Raw genomic sequence first — 17,115 nt, 5'->3', positions numbered from 1 at the left:
TTGTTTTGCTGCAATGTTTACGTATTTTCTTTTCATTAAAAATGAAAATAAAACGGGGCGTGTGCCTTTTTTCCCCTCCTCCGCCAGAAATTTTACAGCTGGAGACGGACAAACAATTGTTTAGAGTTGGCGATTTAGGAACAAGAGAAAGGCACTCTGCGTGAGCCCAGAGTCTTTCTTGCTTGGATTCCACCCCGTCCCTGCTCACAAGTGGCTCGGCTGTAAACAGTTGCCAAGGTCTAAGCTCAAATGAAACCCTATACTAACATGCAGACTGCAAAGTGCAAAAGGAGACCTGGAAGATTCAGGAAAGGAAGTGCACATATTTTAAACAGCGCAACTCCCTCCCACAGGAGGCAGTGATGGCCCACAACTTAAAAAGGTAAAGGTAAAGGTACCCCTGCCCGTACGAGCCAGTCGTGTCCGACTCTAGGGTTGTGCGCCCATCTCACTTAAGAGGCCGGGGGCCAGCACTGTCTGCAGACACTTCCAGGTCACGTGGCCAGCGTGACAAGCTGCATCTGGCGAGCCAGCGCAGCACACGGAACGCCGTTTACCTTCCCGCTAGTAAGCGGTCCCTATTTATCTACTTGCACCCGGGGGTGCTTTCGAACTGCTAGGTTGGCAGGCGCTGGGACCGAGCAACGGGAGCGCACCCCGCCGCGGGGATTCGAACCGCCGACCTGACGATCGGCAAGTCCTAGGCGCTGAGGTTTTACCCACAGAGCCACCCGCATCCCCTTTTAGATGGCTTTAAAAGATGACTAAACACATTTGTGGAGGTGAGAGCTCTCCATGGCTACTAGCTAGGATGACTCTGTTCCACCTCCATGGCTGGAGATGGCAATGCTTCCCAAATCCCATTTTCTGGAAACCACAGGAGGGGAGAAGGCTCCTGAACTCAGGTCCTGCTTGCTGGTTTCTCACAGGCGTCTTTAAGAACAGGATGATGCACTAGATGGGCCACTGGCCTGATCCAACCGACGCTTCTTATGTTCTTACATCAAGTTTCATACATGTTGCGATGTCTCCCAAAGCATTCTGGGAGTGGCTGTTTCGGTTGGGGCATGTGGGAGGGAGGGAACCCTCATTGCTCTCTCTCCCCTTTGCAGAACATCAGTTCGCAGGGATTTCCTGAGAGGAATGAGTGAATAGGAAGCCACACTAAGCCTGCCCTGTAGATACAGCCACCAAAAGATCACTGTTGGATTAAAGAGGGTTCATCCCTCCAATTCTACGATTCCAGCATGCCTCACATCTACTAGATAACGATCTGTCTGTCTGTTCTCTTGAGATATTGGTATCCATAATAGAAGGGCACGTTTGCATCTCAATTTTGATATTGTCAGACGCCATTTGGAATGAAGATGGTGGATCGAACCTTTCCAAACTGCACAGACTTGAAAACTGCACTGATCTGTTAGGTTTCTTAGCATTCCCGAGCAATGATGGGCGCTTCTCATGAACATCTCCTATTTATAGGCATCTGTTAGCCAGATGCCACAGTCCTCGAGTCAACTCAAGGGGCCTTGTTGACCTCACTGGCCCCCACCCACCCCAAACACCCAAGAGCTGGCCTCCCTAGCCTTCTCTGTGGCCATTCCGCTTTGACTACCCTGATGGTGTGTCCCTCTACTCCAGACATCCTCGCCAATTGCCCCCCAGCCCGTTTCCCAGAGCTTACGACAGGTCAGAGAGGTGAGGGTTTGGCATGAGAGCTGGTGCTGTGGGCTCAACGCTGCGGCCTCCCTTGATCTCCTTGGGGAAAACTGAGGCGCCTGCTGTGTGAGAGAGCAGTCCGCAGACAAACAGCAGGCTGGGGGCGGCTCTCAGCAGACCTTCCCAGCTCCTCCAGCAGAGCTGCAGCAAAGCTTTCACGGCCTTGGTGCCAAGTAGGCTGTGACTGGTGTCCCGTAGCAGCATAAGAAGACCCTCCTGGATCAGGCCAAAGGGGGCCCATCTAGTCCAGTATCCTGTTCTCACAGTGGCCGACCAGATGCCCCAATTGGAAACTTGCAAACAGGACCCCAGCACAAGAGCCCCCTCTTCTCCTGTTGTTTCCAGCAACTGGTATTCAGATGCATTGCTGCCTCTGAATTTGGAGGCAGAGCACAATCATCATGGTTATTAGCCCCTCTCCTCCATGGATTTCTTGAATGCTCTTTTAAAGCCATCTAGGTTGGCGGCCACCGCTGCTTCCTGTGGCAATGAGTTCCATAGCTTAGAGGCATAAAGATCTCAGCTTCCAGGCATAAAGATGCTGGGACAGAGAGGAGATCTTGGCCTTTACTCTCAGGAAGATGTCTTGCCTCTTCTAAAACTGGCACTGGGCATCAAAACCCGTCTCCCAATTCAGGCAGGCGGAGAGTCAAAACTCTGCCACCTGAGCTGTTCTCCTCAGTAATGTGCAAAACCCACCTTGACATTTCACCCTGAACAAAACTCAGCGGCGACTGACACAACGTAGCTTGTGAAGGCAAAATGCACTCGGCACATGCCCAGAGATGTCTGTGCCTGCTTTTTCATACTCCAGAGGGGAGAAAAACTGACATTCAAAAGAGGTTCTGGGACTAAAGGTGGCTTTCATGAGCAAAATAACAGCAAACGTAAGGACTAAACTTTAGGAAGAACTTTCTGAAAGTAAGAGTTGTTTGAGGACTGCCTCAGAAGGTGGCAGACTCTCCTTCCTTGGAGGTTTTCAACAGAGGTTGGATGGCCATCTGTCAGGGATTCTTGAGCAGTGTTTCCTGCATTGCAGGGGGTTGGACTAGATGACCCTAAGGGTGACCTTTCAACTCTCCGATTCTCTGATTCTTCACCTGCTTCAGTTTGGAGACGGCGCAGATGCCTCATCTCTTGGCCAGCGCAAGATACAAGTCTGGGAGCTGGCATTTCAGACAAGGGAGGGAGCTTTGTCTGTTATATTTCAAACCAACTTGAATATATTTTTAACCTCTCCTATTTTCACAGATATGATTGTCTTGGCATGGAGGTGTCTGCAGACGCACACATCCAGCAGCAATTGGAGAGAGCTCCTGGGCGGTGGACGGAGAGAGAGAGAGAGAGAGACCTGACTCACACGCAGATGGCCTTCGGAAACTGGACTCAGGAATTGTGATTTTTACGCCGATAATCCGCCCTGCCTCCCTCTGGGAAAGGATTATGGGCCTCCCAGCTCCTTCTTACTCACACACCTTCGAGGCTGGCCAATCAGGACTCGTCTGGATGCCTCGGCTTGGCCTAAGGCCCTGAGATAATGGAGTTCCTCAGGCAACAGGCAGCCGGGGATGATAGCAGGCAGCCTGGATGCTTGCGTCTCTGTGTTGTAGCTGGCTGGCTTGCAAGGGAGCAGGCTAAGCTAATGCCTGCCAGGTGCGGACAAGGAGGGCAAGAGGAGCACATGGGCAGAGGCTACAGAGCGGGAAATGATGCCAGGCACTGCCCCCACAGCCTGGCTCCACACTTTGGCTCAAAGGTGCCAAGTTAACAGAGCAGACACAAAAGCTTTAGAGCAGATCCTCCAAGTGTCCCGATTTTCAGGGGTCAGTCCTGGATTTACAGAAGCCACCCCTCTTTCTGATCTGATGCTGGAATGTCCCACTTTTCCTTTGGACATTCATCGGAGAAATGTTGGGAGGTATGGAGTATGAGACTCCCCCAAGCCAAGGAGATAAGTAACTATACAACCTTTAGAAGACAGACCTGTATAGGGATTTTTTATTTTTTAAAAAAATGTTTGTCATTTTATTACCTACGGGACCGCCTCTCCTGGTATGTCCCACAGAGGAACTTACGGTCTTCAAACAAAAACATCCTGAAGGTCCCAGGCCACAGAGAGGTTAGGCTGGCCTCAACTAGAGCCAGGGCTTTTTCGGCTGTGGCTCCAATCTGGTGGAACGCTCTGTCACAAGACACTAGGGCCCTGCCGGACTTGACATCTTTCCGCAGGGCCTGCAAGACAGAGCTGTTCCACCAGGCCTTTGGCCAGGGCACAGCCTGACTCCCTCCTTTGGCAATCTTCACAGAACTTTAGCCTAATGGTTGCCATCAATTTGAGTTGAATTAATTTTAATGTAATGATTTTAGAATGTTGTATTATTTTATTTTTGTTAGCCGCCCTGAGCCCGGCTTTGGCTGGGGAGGGTGGGATATAAATAAAAATTATTATTATTATTATTATTATTATTATTATTATTATTATTATTTTATATATGTTAGAAGCTGCCCAGAGTGGCTGGGGCAATCCAGTCAGATGGGCGAGGGAAGAAGAAGAAATAGGACATCCCTATTTTCATCGGAGAAATGTTAGAGAGTATGTCAGAGTGTCAGAGGCCTGCTGGATGAGGCCATTGGCCCATCTGTTCCAGCATCCTCTTCTCACAGTGGCCAAATAGATGCCTCTTCTGCGAAACCTACAAGCAGGACCCAAGCACACAAGCCCTCTCCTCTCCTCTGGCAGTTACCAAAACTGGTATTCAGTTACTGCCTCCGGCCACAGAGGCAGAGCATAGCCATCCCGGATAGTATCCATCAATATCCCTCTGCTCCTCCATGAATTTGTCTAATCCTCTTTTAAAGCCATCCAGGTTGGTAGCCATCACTTGCTCCTGTGGGTAGAGAAAGGTTCCCCCCCCCTCTCAGAAAGCCAAACACTGGGAGATTCAGGACAAGAAAAAGCAACTCCTTCTTCACACAGAGCAGAGTTAAACTGTGGAACTCACTGCAGTGATGACCAGCAACTTGGGTGGCTTTAAAAAGAGGATTGGACAGATTCATGGGCTATTGATGGCTGCTAGGCATGATGGCTGCATGGATGGAAGCAGCAATGCTTATGAATCCTGAGATTGACTCCTGCTTGAGGTTTTCCCATTGGGGCTTCTGGTTGGCCACTGTGAGAACAGGATGCTGGACTCGATGAGCCCCTGGCCTAATCCACCAGGCTCTTCTTAGGCTCTTAAGTCATGTTTTTAATCAAGAAAGTTGGCTGCTATTCCAGCCAATCTGATCCACACACGGGTCTGTGTTTATCTCCTGTCTGGGAACGTATGTTCAGCTGAAGGTGTGGCCTGGGGTGTCTCAAAAGGGAGAGGGGGGTTATTTTCTGGCAAGATAATCAGATTCTGTCCCTCCACACACACACACACACCCCATCATGTTCCAAAGATGGAGAGCAATGTTTGCATTTGCCGTGATCTCAGACTGAGAATGTTTTCTTGTCACAGGGAAATTAAGGGATCATTTTCTCATTTTCCTCCCAGATTTGTTTCGGGGGTATAAAATTGAGAGGAAGCGAGAAAGGTTGCTCTCTTGGTGGGTGTTAACATTTGGGGGTGGGGGGGCCAAGGGATACATTTGTCGACTCTGGAGGTCATTTCCCACCCACCCCACCCCAATCCAAAGCATTGCCAAGGACTTCTGATGGCGCCTCATGCAAATTCCCGCCAGAGGGAAAAGTCTGGAGAGACGTTCAGGAGACCCCCAACAAGCTGCCCTTCTGAAACATCCAGATTTTGTGGGGTGGGCGTGCAAATGGAAATTGGGATTCTGGTGGATCTCCCGGACGCTGACTGTTCAAATCTCACAGATGAGAAAAGCAGAGGTCGAATGGTCTACCCCACAAAACCACCCACAGAATCAGTTCCTAACCAGATGTCTCATTGGGAAGTACATTAAGCAAGATTTGAGCACAAGAGCAACACTCCTCTCCTGTGGTTTCCAGGAACTGGTATTCAGAACTGGTATTCCCTCCAACCATGGGGTCAGGGCATAGCCATCACAGCCAATAGCCACTGATGGCCTTATTATTGTCCAATCTTCTTTTAAAGCCATCCAAGTTGGCAGCCATCATGGAGAGCTCCACGGTTGGACTCTGCACTGCATTAAGGACTTTCTTTTGCCTGTCCTGGATCTTCAAACACTCAGCGTCCCTGGACGTCCCTCAGTTCTAGTGTTATGAGAAATGGAGAAAAACTTTTCCCTACTCACTTTCTCCATTCCAGGCGTCATTTTCTATCGAGTCGCCTCCTCCTCGCCATTCTCTCAACTAAAGAGTCCCAAACGCTGCCACCTTTCTTCACAAAAAAGCTTCTTTTCCTCCACCCACGTCCTCAAGGCCAAAGCTCAGATCGGGGAAGAGAGGTCAGGAGTTGAGAGTGCCACCAAGTGCCGGCATCTCGTGCCCAGCTGCCCCAGCCTCCCTCCCTTCCCTCTGTGTCCCCGCACAACGACAGCCAAGCTAATCGCCTTAGCGCTGAGACACGCCAGGCTCAGGAGGCCCAAGACTGCCGTGGCAGAGATGAATATCATAGAATTTTAGAGCTGGGAGGGACCCCAAGGGTCATCTCCTCCAACCCCCTGCATTATGACTTGGACAAATCACGTCTGCATCTGCAGTCGAGCAAGTGCAGCCAAATTTCTGGCCCAAATAATAGTTTCTTTCTGAGACTAGAACCAGCTTTGTCAACTCAGTACCCTCCAGATGTTGCTGGACCACAACTCCCATCAGCCACCCCGGTCAGTGCAGCTGTGCTTTTTCATCACTGGTTCTTAAAGGTAAAGGTAAAGGGACCCCTGACCATTAGGTCCAGTCGTGACCAACTCTGGGGTTGCGGCACTCATCTCGCTTTATTGGCCGAGGGAGCCAGTGTACAGCTTCCGGGTCATGTGGCCAGCATGGTTCATGTGGTTCAGCATGGCGAACCAGAGCAGCGCATGGAAACACCGTTTACCTTCCCGCCAGAGTGGTACCTATTTATCTACTTGCACTTTTGACATGCTTTCGAACTGCTAGGTTGGCAGGAGCAGGGACCGAGCAACGGGAGCTCACCCCATCGCGGGGATTCAAACCGCCGACCTTCTGATTGGCAAGTCCTAGGCTCTGTGGCTTAACCCACAGCACCACGCACGTCCCATCACTGGTTCTTAGAGGTAGACTAATTTGGTATATGGAGGCTCCACTTACAAGAATGCAGGGAGCTGCCTTCTATTATACCCTGTCCAGCCACCTCAGTATTTTGACTGGAAGCAGCTCACCAGACTTTCTGGTAAAGAATTTCTCCCAGACCTACCTGGGAATGCCAGGAATCGAACCTGGGAACATTTGCATGCTCTGCCACTGAGCTATGACTAGGGATGGGGAGAGAAATACAGCTCAGTTTGCATTTAAAAGCAAGCCTCCCTAATATGCACTTTGCACAAAGCAACATGCAAACTGAAACAGTGAACCCATCCTTCAAAATCTGAACATCTCCAGATTTTGCAATGCAGTTCTCCAGCCACGTTATGTGTACAAAAATCCATACTCTGGGGTAGAGTGTGGCTAAAGAGCATCTAACAGTCAAATAATAAAATAAAATACAGCCAAGCATTATGGAAGGCGAAATTGCTTTGCACTAAAAAGCTGACAAATTTTCTGAAGGACTAATTTGTAAACTGATAGGAAAACGTGAGAAACTGAAAATTGGAAAAATGATAAATTGGTAGGAACTGAAATTAACAGATCCCACCCCCCAACCCAGCACCGTGGTGTCAGACTAGCATCAGTGAAAACTGGGTTCAAATCCCCACTGAGTCATGAAGCACAGTTTCCAGTTTCAGGCCAGTCTTCATCTTTCAGCATGATGCACCCACCTCACAGGGCTGTTTTGATGCTCAAGTGACTGAGAAGGCTTTCTACACTGTTACGAGTTCCTTGGGGAAAAGGCAATAAAAAATGTGTAATAGAATCATTCATTTGTAGAGTTGGAAGGAACCCCTGGGGTCATCTAGTCCAACCCTCTGCAAGGAAGGAATCACAGCTAAACAATCCCTGACAGATGGGCCATCCAACCTCTGCTTAAAAACCTCCAAGGAAGGAGAGCCCACCACCTTCTGTCCACCACACAGCTCTTACCGCCAGAAAGGTCTTCCTAATGTGTTGTCAGAATTGCCTTTCTTGCAATTTGAATCCATTGGTTCGGGCCCTGCCTTCTGAAGCAGCAGAAAACAAGCTTGCTCCATCTTCCTTCAGGTATCTGAAGATGGCTTTCATATCACGTCTCAGTCTCCTTTATTCCAGGCTTAACTCATACCCAGCTCTCTCAACCGTTCCTCATAAGACCCGGTTTCCAAAACCTTGATCATCTTGGTCACCTCCTCTGCACACCTTCCATCTTGAAAATACCCTTCTTAAACAGGGGTGCTCACAACCAGACACAGGACTCCAGATGGTGTCTGACCAAGGCAGACTAGATTGGCCCTATTACTTCCCTTGATCTGGACAGTTGACTTCTGCTGAATCGCATTGACCATCACACTGTTGACTTGTGTTAAGCAGAATACAGTGGGCCTATTGCTATGAACTGGGTGCCTTGATGCCAATTGCTGCATTAATTCCCAAGACTTCATCTGCTCCCGCTACTCACGAGGGAGGGGAGAGGCAGCTTAAGAAACTGACTTAACGGCTTAAGCAAGGCCTTGCCATGTCCCGAACAGCTTAAGAAAACACATGAAGGGCATGCAAGCTAGGAAGGAAAGGAACGAGAAAAGCACAATATCTTTATGGGATCAGGGAGGCGAGACTTTCCTTTCCCTCGCATGCAAGTCTCAGATCCCAATCCTTTTTTTGGTTACAGAAGGAGGAGAGAAAGCCTAGTAAGGGTCGTTATCTTATCTTGCAGGCCTCTTCTTAACAAAGGTTTCATGAGGACACCACAAGAAATAACATTGGGCCCATGATATATCGGGAAGGAAAACATTGGGGCTGCTAATTTGCCCCAGCTCTAATAAGCAGCTGCTCAGTTTCCAACCACCTCCAAAGCCTTGCAAGTCCCATTTGTTGCCAGCTCAAAAAATCTGTGAAGTTTTCATTGATGGAGCAACCTTTTTCTCCCTCCCTTCCTAGCCCGTCGAGTCCAGCCTGCTCTTTTTGCCTCCAGAGGCCCCATAGGAACCATGGAAGAACCTGCAGATGACAACCAAGCCCTGTTGTTTTGGCTCCCGTGATTTTGTTCTCAGAGGTAGACTTCCTCTGTAGATGGAAACCCCACTCATAAGAACACAGTGAAATGCCTTGTGCAGAGTCTGCCACTCTGTAGAGCCAGTTGAGCTTGTTGGTCCATCTAGCTCAGTACTGCCGACACTGATTGGCAGGGGCTCTCCAAGATTTCAGAAAACCACGGAATTGTAGAATTGGAAGGGATCTCCAAGGGTCATCTAGTCCAACCCCTTGCAATGCAGGAACCACAGTTCAAGAATCCCTGACAGGTGGCCACCCAACCTCTCTTTTAAAATCTCCAAAGATGGAGCCTACCACGTTCCAAAGGAGTTCATTTCGCTGTTGAACAGCTTTTACTGTGAGGAAGTTCCTAATAATAATAATAATAATAATAATAATAATAATAATAATAATAATAATTTATTTGTACCCTTGTACCCTGCCCATCTGGGTGGGTTTCCCCAGCCACTTGGGCCGCTCACAATAGAATTTTTATAACATGATAAGACATTAAATATTAAAAACTTCCCTAAACAGGGCTGCCCTTCAGATGTCTTCTAAAAGTCAGGTGGTTGTTTATTTCCTTGACATTTGATGGGAGGGTGTTCCACAGGGTGGGTGCCACTACCGAGAAGGCCCTTTGCCTGGTTCCCTGTAACCTCACTTCTCGCAGTGAGGGAACTGCCAGAAGGCCCTCGGAGGTGGACCTCAGTGTCCGGGCTGAACGATGGGGGTGGAGACGCCCCTTCAGATATATCAGATTCTAATGTTTAACCAGAATTTCCTTTCTCGAGAATGGGATCCATTGGTTTGGATCCTCCTCTCTAGAGCAGTGCAAAACAAGCTGACTCCGTCTTCCATGTGACAGCCCTTCAGATATCTGAAGATGGCTATCCTATTGGCTTTCACTCTTCTCTTCTGCAGGCTAAACACCCCTAACTACCTCAAGCCTTCCCAGTTAGGAGAAATCTGTCCTAAAATGAATTTTCATGAGGACTTTTTTTTTTATTATCACTAAAATTTGCAAACTGATGTCGAAATGTGGGAACTGAAATTCAGATTGCAGAGGGTTGGAGAAGAGGGCTCTTTGAGTCCCATCCAACTGTACAATTCTATGATTCCGATTCGAAAAAAACGAGAAACATTTGCCCCTCCCACCCAGCCGCTACCATTTCTCTGCCTCCCTCCCTCTGCTTCCCAAGGCAGCCGGACACACATATTTCTAGCCTCTTGGCGGGAGGGAAAAACAAGGCGGGAGAAAGCCAAGGGGAGGGCGGGAGGAGGAGGGGTTAAGCAACCCTCCCTTCCCCTTCCGCCTCCTATCCTCCTAGCTCAGGCTTCCTCAAACTCAGCCATCCAGATGTTTTTGGCCTACAACTCCCATGATCCCTAGCTAGTAGGACTAGTGGTCAAGGATGCTGGGAATGGTAGTCTCAAAACATCTGGATGGCCGAGTTTGAGGAAGCCTATGACCTAGCTACTGCTTTGCAGAGGCCCATCGGCCTGCAATCCTCCAAGCAGGGCTGCTGTACTGTATCTTTAAGTTTTTGCACAGTATCTTTAAGTTTTTGCACAGTGCCTGCAACAGTCCTGTCCAGCGGAGTGCATGGTTCCTAGACGTAGGCCCAGGCTCTCACTGAACTCTAAAGATTGCTTTGGAACAGGACCCAAGCCCTGATTCCTCAAACTTGTTGACCGGTTTAAAGGATCTGAAGGCCTGCCAAACTCAAAAAATGCACCGTCCTGTTTCCCTTAAGCAATTTCCCTGCAATTCTCTGAATGCTTCAATGTGGGAGGAAGGCCACTTGGACCAAGTGGGAGCTCCCTCCCAGTAAACACGCCAAGGATCAGCCGACGGGAGGCCACTTCTCCTGGGACAAGTCTGGCCTCATATGTGCCCTATTTTGCAGCAAATGGCCCTCCGATTTGAAAAACTGGCTTGGCGTTTCCCAGACTTTTGGGGGTCACCTCCCCCCGCCAACTATTATGATTATCAGATGTTAATTTGCACCAAACCTTTTTCCCTGAAAGACAATATAAACTCATCCCCATTGACCACCACCAAACAAACAAACAAACAAAAAACCACTACGAGAAACATTTTTCAGAATAGTGGTGTGCGTGACCTACTAAGCAAGGCAAGAGCCCAATAAAATTCAAAGCACCAACAATTAATTGCACATTCATTCAAAACCCATTTAAAAGTATTTTGATCAATGCAACAAAAACTGATAGAATCACAGCATTGCAAGGTTGGAAGGAATCCAAAGAATCCAACCCCTGGCAATGCAGGAACCACAAAAATCTCAGCTTTTCAAAGGCTGTGGTCATTTCCACCTCCAGCGCCCCCCTGCCACACCCTTGCATCTCAGCACCGCCGCCCCCCACCAGGTAATCTGACCACCTGCCAGGGAGTGCTATCCACTTTGAGGACCATTGAACCAGCTGGTCCAAGTCCCGTTTAGTGCTAACGAACTCTCTTAAGGGGGATCTGGGAGGCTTGAAATGAGCCGTCCACAGTCATTAGCACCTGGGCAGCTGGTTAAGCTTGCAGGCTCAGCGAACTTGGCCACTGGGGTGAGATTATTGAATTTCTTCTGAAACTACAGTCATTGTCCCTAAATTTTCATCAATGCATAACAATCAGCAGGTGCACATTTTATGCAACTATGGATCCTTTCTGGTGGGGGTGGGTGCATTTGCAAGTTATTATCTTTTTAATTTATTTGGACTCTCTGCCTTTCTCCAGAGCATGGATTCGAGGCGGCTTCCAACCTATCAAAGGCAAAGTAACGAAAGCAAACTAGCGGAAAGCAATAATTAAAAGACATCAGAGCACTTTTAGAGGCAGCGTTTAAAGCACAAGAGCGTTCTCCCCTCCTGTGTTTTCCAGGAATTGTTACTCAAAAGCATTGCTGCCTCCAACTGTGGAGGCAGAAAAAAGCCATCATGACTAATAACCACCAATAGTTTGTGAATTTCTCCATTCCAAAGCCATCCATATTGGTGGCGGGTCACTGCCTCCAGGCGGAGAGAGCTCCACAATTTAATTCATTGGAGCTCACTTCGGAACACGGCGGGTGGGTGTGAAAAGGCCTTGAGGATCCTTAATGTATAGGAAAATGTGGTGGTCTTTTTCTGGGTTTCGAATGGGTGTCTGTGTGAGAGGGGAAAGTTAAATCCAATTTAACCACTGCCTAAAGCAACACAGAGTAGGAATTACAGACATAAACTGACCTTCTGACCACAGAAGAGAATACTAGCTTGTGTTAAAAACAAAAAACGGCCCATTTTTGTCATTACCAAAAGAATTTACTAGCCACTGTTAGGGATCTCTAGGCACTCTAGCACCTCATAAAGAAAAACCACCCTCTTGATCATTTGCAAGCTGTGGTCAACCAGCAGGCAATCTCGGCTCACCCCTGGCGACTAGGAAAAGAGCTATTGGGGAGCCCGCTTCCCCTTTCTGTGGCTGTTTCCCTTCCAGGAATGATAGAAGGGGAAATCTGAGCTCTGCCAACTCTCATGAGATCTTTTGTGCACAGAACTCCTGTTTAGGCAGGAGGAAATAGCTGAATTGTAGAGTTGGAAGGGACCCAAAGGGGCATCTAGTCTCTCATAACGGACACACCTTTGTAGGAAGAACAAAAGAGTGCAGGCATGGCTCTGGCTTTCAGAGACAATTTCTCCCTGATAAATATTTATGGAGAAGCGTCTGTCAGGAATGGTGGCGAAATACAGGAGTGTTGTTAGCGGCGACCAAGCCCCGGGTCCCAGATTTCCTGCCCCCACTTTTTAGTCACAATTTCCCCTTTCCTTGAGAGGTGCTTAGGGGCTTCTATAAACTGCTGTTGAGAACCCAGCCAGCAGCCATCTTCATATGCCCAGAAATTAATCCATATCGTGGGCCTGAGGGTCCTGAACCTTCAAACTATTTCATGGATGCTATTTCATAGAACTGTAGAGCTGGAAGAACCCTGAGGACCATCCAGTCGAACCCTCTACAGTGCAGGAATATGCAACTGCCCCATACGGGGATCAAACCTGGAACCTTCGCATTCTCAGCACTGTGCTGTAGCCAACTTACTAAGCTATCCAGGCTGACTTTCTGGTTACATCCCAGGAGCGCCCAGGAAAAGTGGAGGGGGAAAATCCAACTTATTTCATGGGAAGGCAGGAAACTGCCTTCTACCAAGTCAAACCTTTGGTCCATGTAGCTCAGGACAGTCTGCACTGACCAGCAGCTGCTCTCTAGGGGTTCAGGCAGGGGTCTCTCCCAGAACCTGGGACCCTTATGCATGCGCAGCCATACTCGGGAGCAATCCCAATTGACACCTGCTTTGCATACTCCAAATTCCCTGCCTCCCAGACCTGCCACACTTGCAGCAATTTGTACGAGGCAGCCTGAACAGCGAACATGCAAAGGGCCCCCCCCAGCTCCAGCCAGGAGTTTCCTGGTGGCATCAGGGCCGGCTCTGCTGCTGGGCAAAAGGAAGAGGAGGCTGCTTCTGGTGGCAGGGAAGCACTGAATGGTGGCAAGGTGATGAAGGAACCAGTTGGGCACACCAAGCAGCCTGGTCACCCCTGCCCTCTCAGCTGACTTGCTGGCAGTAATGGGGTTCTTGGTGATGACATTTTACCACCTGAGGCAAAGGGCTGGAGGGCAAGATCTCTGCCCTGTCCCAGTGGCCCTGACAGAATCTGACTGGACTGATGAATGACTTATTTCGACAAAATCCTCAGCTCTTCCCGAGGCAGCAGGGCGGCTTAGGGGGTGCAGAGTAGAGGCTAGCTTAGGGGGCTTGGCAAAGGAGTTGGGGCACTGCTGCCTGCAGCCTGAGCCAGCTGCCTCACTCCACAGAAGGATCCCGCTGCCCGTCCAGTCAGGGTCTCTCTGCGAATTTGGGGACCACCTTCTCGCCCCCACCCTGGGCTCCTTTGGGAGGATGGGGCAAGATATAAATTTACAGTGGTGCCTTGGTACTCAAACAACTTGGCTCCCAAACAAATCAGCTCCCGAACACCGCAAACCCAGAAGTGAGTGTTCTGGTTTGCGAACGTTTTTTGGAAGCTGAGCGTCCAACACGGCTTCCACAGCTTCTGCTTGAATGCGGGAAGCTCCTGCAGCCAATTGGAAGCTGTGCCTTGGTTTTCGAACTGTTCCAGGAGTTGAACGGACTCCCGGAACAGATTAAGTCTGAGAAACAAGGTACCATTGTGATAAGGAAGGAAATAAATAAATGGACTCTCGCAGCAAAATGACTTCGGTCTACCAGCGTGGAAAAACCCGCTCAGAAGGAATAGATGGTGATGGAGCTTGTGCATTCCTCTAGTTCACTTTGAGAGAGAGAGTAGGAGGAATGCTTCTTTTCCCATGGAAGCGGGACATAGAATCACAGAATTGGAAGGGGTACCAACGGTCATCTAGTCTGACCCTCTCTTAACTTGAGTGGGCCTGCTTCACCCATCACAGCTACCTCACAGGTTCCCCCATGATGTCACAAAGGTTGTCAGGCTGCCACCCCTGGCCCCTTATAGCAAAGGGAACATCTGTAACCCTACAGACCCTGTCGGACTCCAACTCCCAGCAGCCAACGATGGGGAATAATGAGAGTTGGAGTCCTGCAATGTCTATGGGGTCACCAGCTCCCCAGCCCTGACCATGGTGATCTTTGGGTGCCCTTCTTCACCCAGGTCCCAACATTTGAGCCCTAGGCAATCCTTCCCCTACTGGATGCAGACACAATCTGTCAAGCAGGTTGTTGGAGTGAGAAAGCCCAGCCTTCTGAACAGCAGGTCTCTGTCTAGTTTGACCCAGAGATGGGGAATTCTTCCAGCCTATCAGATCTGAATCTTCCCAAAGAGATTTTTTTTTTTTTAATGGGATCCTCAAGCCGTCACCCCACATGCTTGGACTGAAGCGATGACAGTTCCTGAGGGCGGCAAGGGGAGACAGTACGATCTCGCGGGGAATGCCAAAATAGAAAAGCAAGAGAGTGTGTTTCATTAATGCCTCTTGCTGTGTTCAAAACCCGGGAAGAGCATGTTTTCCAAGAGGACACCCAAGTTGCAGGCAAAGGCAGCGGCTGTTTGGCGGGACCGCGGTGTTCCCAGAGATGGGGCAAAGGCGTCCGGGATGGGGGCGTCCCTTCTGATGAACCTCATGGGAACCTACGGGCATGACCCACTTCTCCTGCCTGCTTCCCCTTTTTGGATCGGGTGCAAAGCAGGAACCTCACTTGGATCCTGCCCTCCCGCTCCCAATGGGCTTCCCTTTGCCCTCCGACTGGGCAAAGCGTCTGTGGTCGCCCGGGGAGAGCCACGGCGTCACCACAGGAGAGCGACCTGTGCAAATTGTGTGGGCTGTGCAGGTGGCACATCCTTCTGACATGCAATAAATCATAGGATTGTAGAGCTGGGAGGGACACAGCGACTCAACTAGTCCAACTCCCTGCAAAGCAGGAGCCACAGCTAATTCTTGAGCAACAACCAAACTAAACTCACTTGTGGGGGGCAAGCGGGGAGCTAACTCCCCCCCCAACACCAAAGAAGATGAAAGTAAATGTTGTGGTTCAAGAGGAACCCTTTTTACCCCGATGTTCTGTGCCCCAATCCCCAAAGCACCGCTATGGCTCCTCAATGCACTCTGCACATGCTCAGAAACACTGCATTACATGCTTGTACCATCTGAGGGGCTGAGGTTTGGTGTTTGGCAAACACCTTCTGGGGATTCAGTTAAGCCTCTCCTGTCCTCTCCTGGAGTCCACTGGCTTCATATCCTGCCCCCCTTCCATTCAACCACCACGATAGACCCTTAAAGTTTGTCAATGGTAATATTAGTGACTCCCTGTGGGCAGGCAGCACCTCAGCCACCTTCAGGGTGCACCCGGAAGATTTCAGAGACCCTGAAGATGGTGAGGGCCAGTATCGGGGGCTCCAGACTTTTGCCCCTTGTCACCAACAAGCAGGGAGTAGAGGGATTGGTCCCTGCAGCATGTCTGAGATTTGGAGCAGTGAGTCTTGCTCCGGAGGGGGGGCAGGCACTGAGTTTTTAAAAGGTGCGGCGGCAGGTGCCCACCAGTGGGGCAGGAGCTGGAGAGACCCACAGCAGAGGGAGGCAAAGGTGACTCCTCTCAGTCTTGCCCCCCATCCTGCTCCTTGCTGTGTTCTACAAGTGCACCTCAGAGGGGAGGCTGTGACAGCCAGTGGCCTGTTGCAAGAAAGCAAAAAGATGGGTGCAGGCAGAGGTCAGATGCCCCGATTGCCCAGACAGAACAGCCTCCGCCGCAGATGGCTTGGAAGCGAGGCGGCTTGACGACCCCTTCCAGGGCCAGGGGGAAAAGCATCTGGTCAGAGGCTGTCTGCGGTTTTCGTCCCGAGCCTTCTCTGCTGCTCCCGCTGCCTCTTACCTCCTTGCCACGAAGCCGGGAGACTGGAGAGCAGGAGGACAGTGACAGCCCCGGAAAGGAAGGAAGGAGTCCGTAGCCTGGCCATCTCTCTCGACGCAATGCCCCAGCCCGCTGGCCGCCGGAGTGTTTTATCCTAGCGGAGCTGCTTAATTGCGGCTTCCAAGGATGTAAAGGGGGGGGGAGAGGGGAGGGATGAGGGGAGGGGACAAGGCTCAGGACACTACGTCATTGGGAGAGGGGGCACACACACACACACACACACACACACACACACACACAGATCTCTCTCTCCAAGAGCCTGGCTTGCCTTTGTAATTTCTCTCTCCCCAGCGCGGGTGGGATCTGTTGCCAAAAGCGAGCTCTGCTGCCAAGAGAGATTTCAGGAAAAGGGGGAGGGAGCTGGAGGGAGGGGGGATCCAGATTGGTACAGCGGCTCCCCCCCTCCTTTTAGGGAGGGGGATAAAGTTCTGGCCGAATCAGATGCCCCGGACCAATGCAGGGCATCAAGGCCTGAGGCCAAGAGGACGGGCCAGGAGGCAGTCAGGTTGTGGGACTTAAGCGAGGGGGACAAGGGTCCCTCGTCGGAATGGGTTTTGGAAGCGGGGGGGGGGTGTCTTGGAATGGAATGTGAGGGGCCCTGAGGATGGGAGCCGGATGGAAACGGGTCCCCGCCGAACAGGCAGGACTAAGGGTGGGGTGGGGGAGAGAGCAGGGGTGGGGGAAGGTGGCGGA

At 50.3% G+C, this 17,115-nt stretch overlaps 1 protein-coding gene across 6 annotated transcripts in view; it reads right to left on the bottom strand.

The window, feature by feature from the left end:
- The window catches only part of ELN (elastin), a 63,397-nt gene extending 46,497 nt beyond the window's left edge, over positions 1 to 16,900 (bottom strand). Inside the window, exon 1 of one of the 6 annotated variants that reach the window (XM_053366895.1) lies at positions 16,384 to 16,900. In XM_053366895.1, the coding sequence (XP_053222870.1) occupies positions 16,384 to 16,468 (85 nt within the window). In that variant the 5' untranslated portion in view covers positions 16,469 to 16,900. The remainder of the gene's footprint in view (positions 1 to 16,383) is intronic. The other 5 variants (XM_053366896.1, XM_053366892.1, XM_053366891.1 and 2 more) reach the window with 5 other exon arrangements.
- Between the last annotated feature and the right edge of the window lie 215 nt (positions 16,901 to 17,115).

The sequence above is a fragment of the Podarcis raffonei genome, chromosome 15 (assembly GCF_027172205.1).
Source record: "Podarcis raffonei isolate rPodRaf1 chromosome 15, rPodRaf1.pri, whole genome shotgun sequence".
Taxonomy (NCBI): Eukaryota; Metazoa; Chordata; class Lepidosauria; order Squamata; family Lacertidae; genus Podarcis; species Podarcis raffonei.
The sequence above is the reverse complement of the archived record's forward strand: the minus strand, read 5'-3'. Positions and strand labels throughout refer to the sequence as shown.